Here is a 536-nt window from a genome sequence, read left to right on the forward strand (position 1 = left end):
GTGAAATATGTTGTAATGTAGACCAAAAGAAGGGATACGTGCCCAATTGCACTTTTAAGGGATGGAATATGTTGGGATATTCTCCACTCCCCAAGAATCTAATAGTAATACAAATTGTGGCCCGATATTCGAAAAAAATGCTTCTTTTAAACAAATTTGTACATGGTTTGATATTAATTTGCCTGATGTAGAAGAAACAAAAATATTAGGCACCTTGAACATAGTTTCCTTTGGTCTTATACTAACAAGGAGATGACGCCAATTAGGAAATCGCTTTTCCAACGAGTCATAGTGCGTTCGATAGCTTACATGTAGCTAATAAAAACCCTAAAGGCGTTTGTGCCAATGGGCCTTCGTTTAGGAGAAATTACAAAACAAAGTTAGGGTCACGCAACTATGTCCCATGTAAAGAAGAACATTAGAATCTTTTTCGAGTAAGCGGCGTAGCAGAGCCGACTAAGGCTCCCGTCCATACATTTTTGCGCCGGCGGCGTGCGTTCGAGTCCCGCCGACGACTGCTTCGCTTTTTTTTTTTT

The 536-nt window shown here is 40.3% G+C and overlaps 1 protein-coding gene across 1 annotated transcript in view; it reads right to left on the minus strand.

Annotated features, from left to right (window-relative positions):
* Positions 1 to 205: 205 nt before the first annotated feature.
* Positions 206 to 536, minus strand: part of LOC116844766 — a 12,062-nt gene continuing 11,731 nt past the window's right edge. Inside the window, exon 3 of the mRNA XM_032816777.1 lies at positions 206 to 241. Coding sequence (XP_032672668.1) covers positions 206 to 241 — 36 coding nt within the window. The remainder of the gene's footprint in view (positions 242 to 536) is intronic.

This window comes from Odontomachus brunneus, unplaced genomic scaffold (genome assembly GCF_010583005.1).
Source record: "Odontomachus brunneus isolate Ranch 3 - 2012 unplaced genomic scaffold, Obru_v1 Obru_scaffold_046, whole genome shotgun sequence".
In the NCBI taxonomy this organism is placed as follows: Eukaryota; Metazoa; Arthropoda; class Insecta; order Hymenoptera; family Formicidae; genus Odontomachus; species Odontomachus brunneus.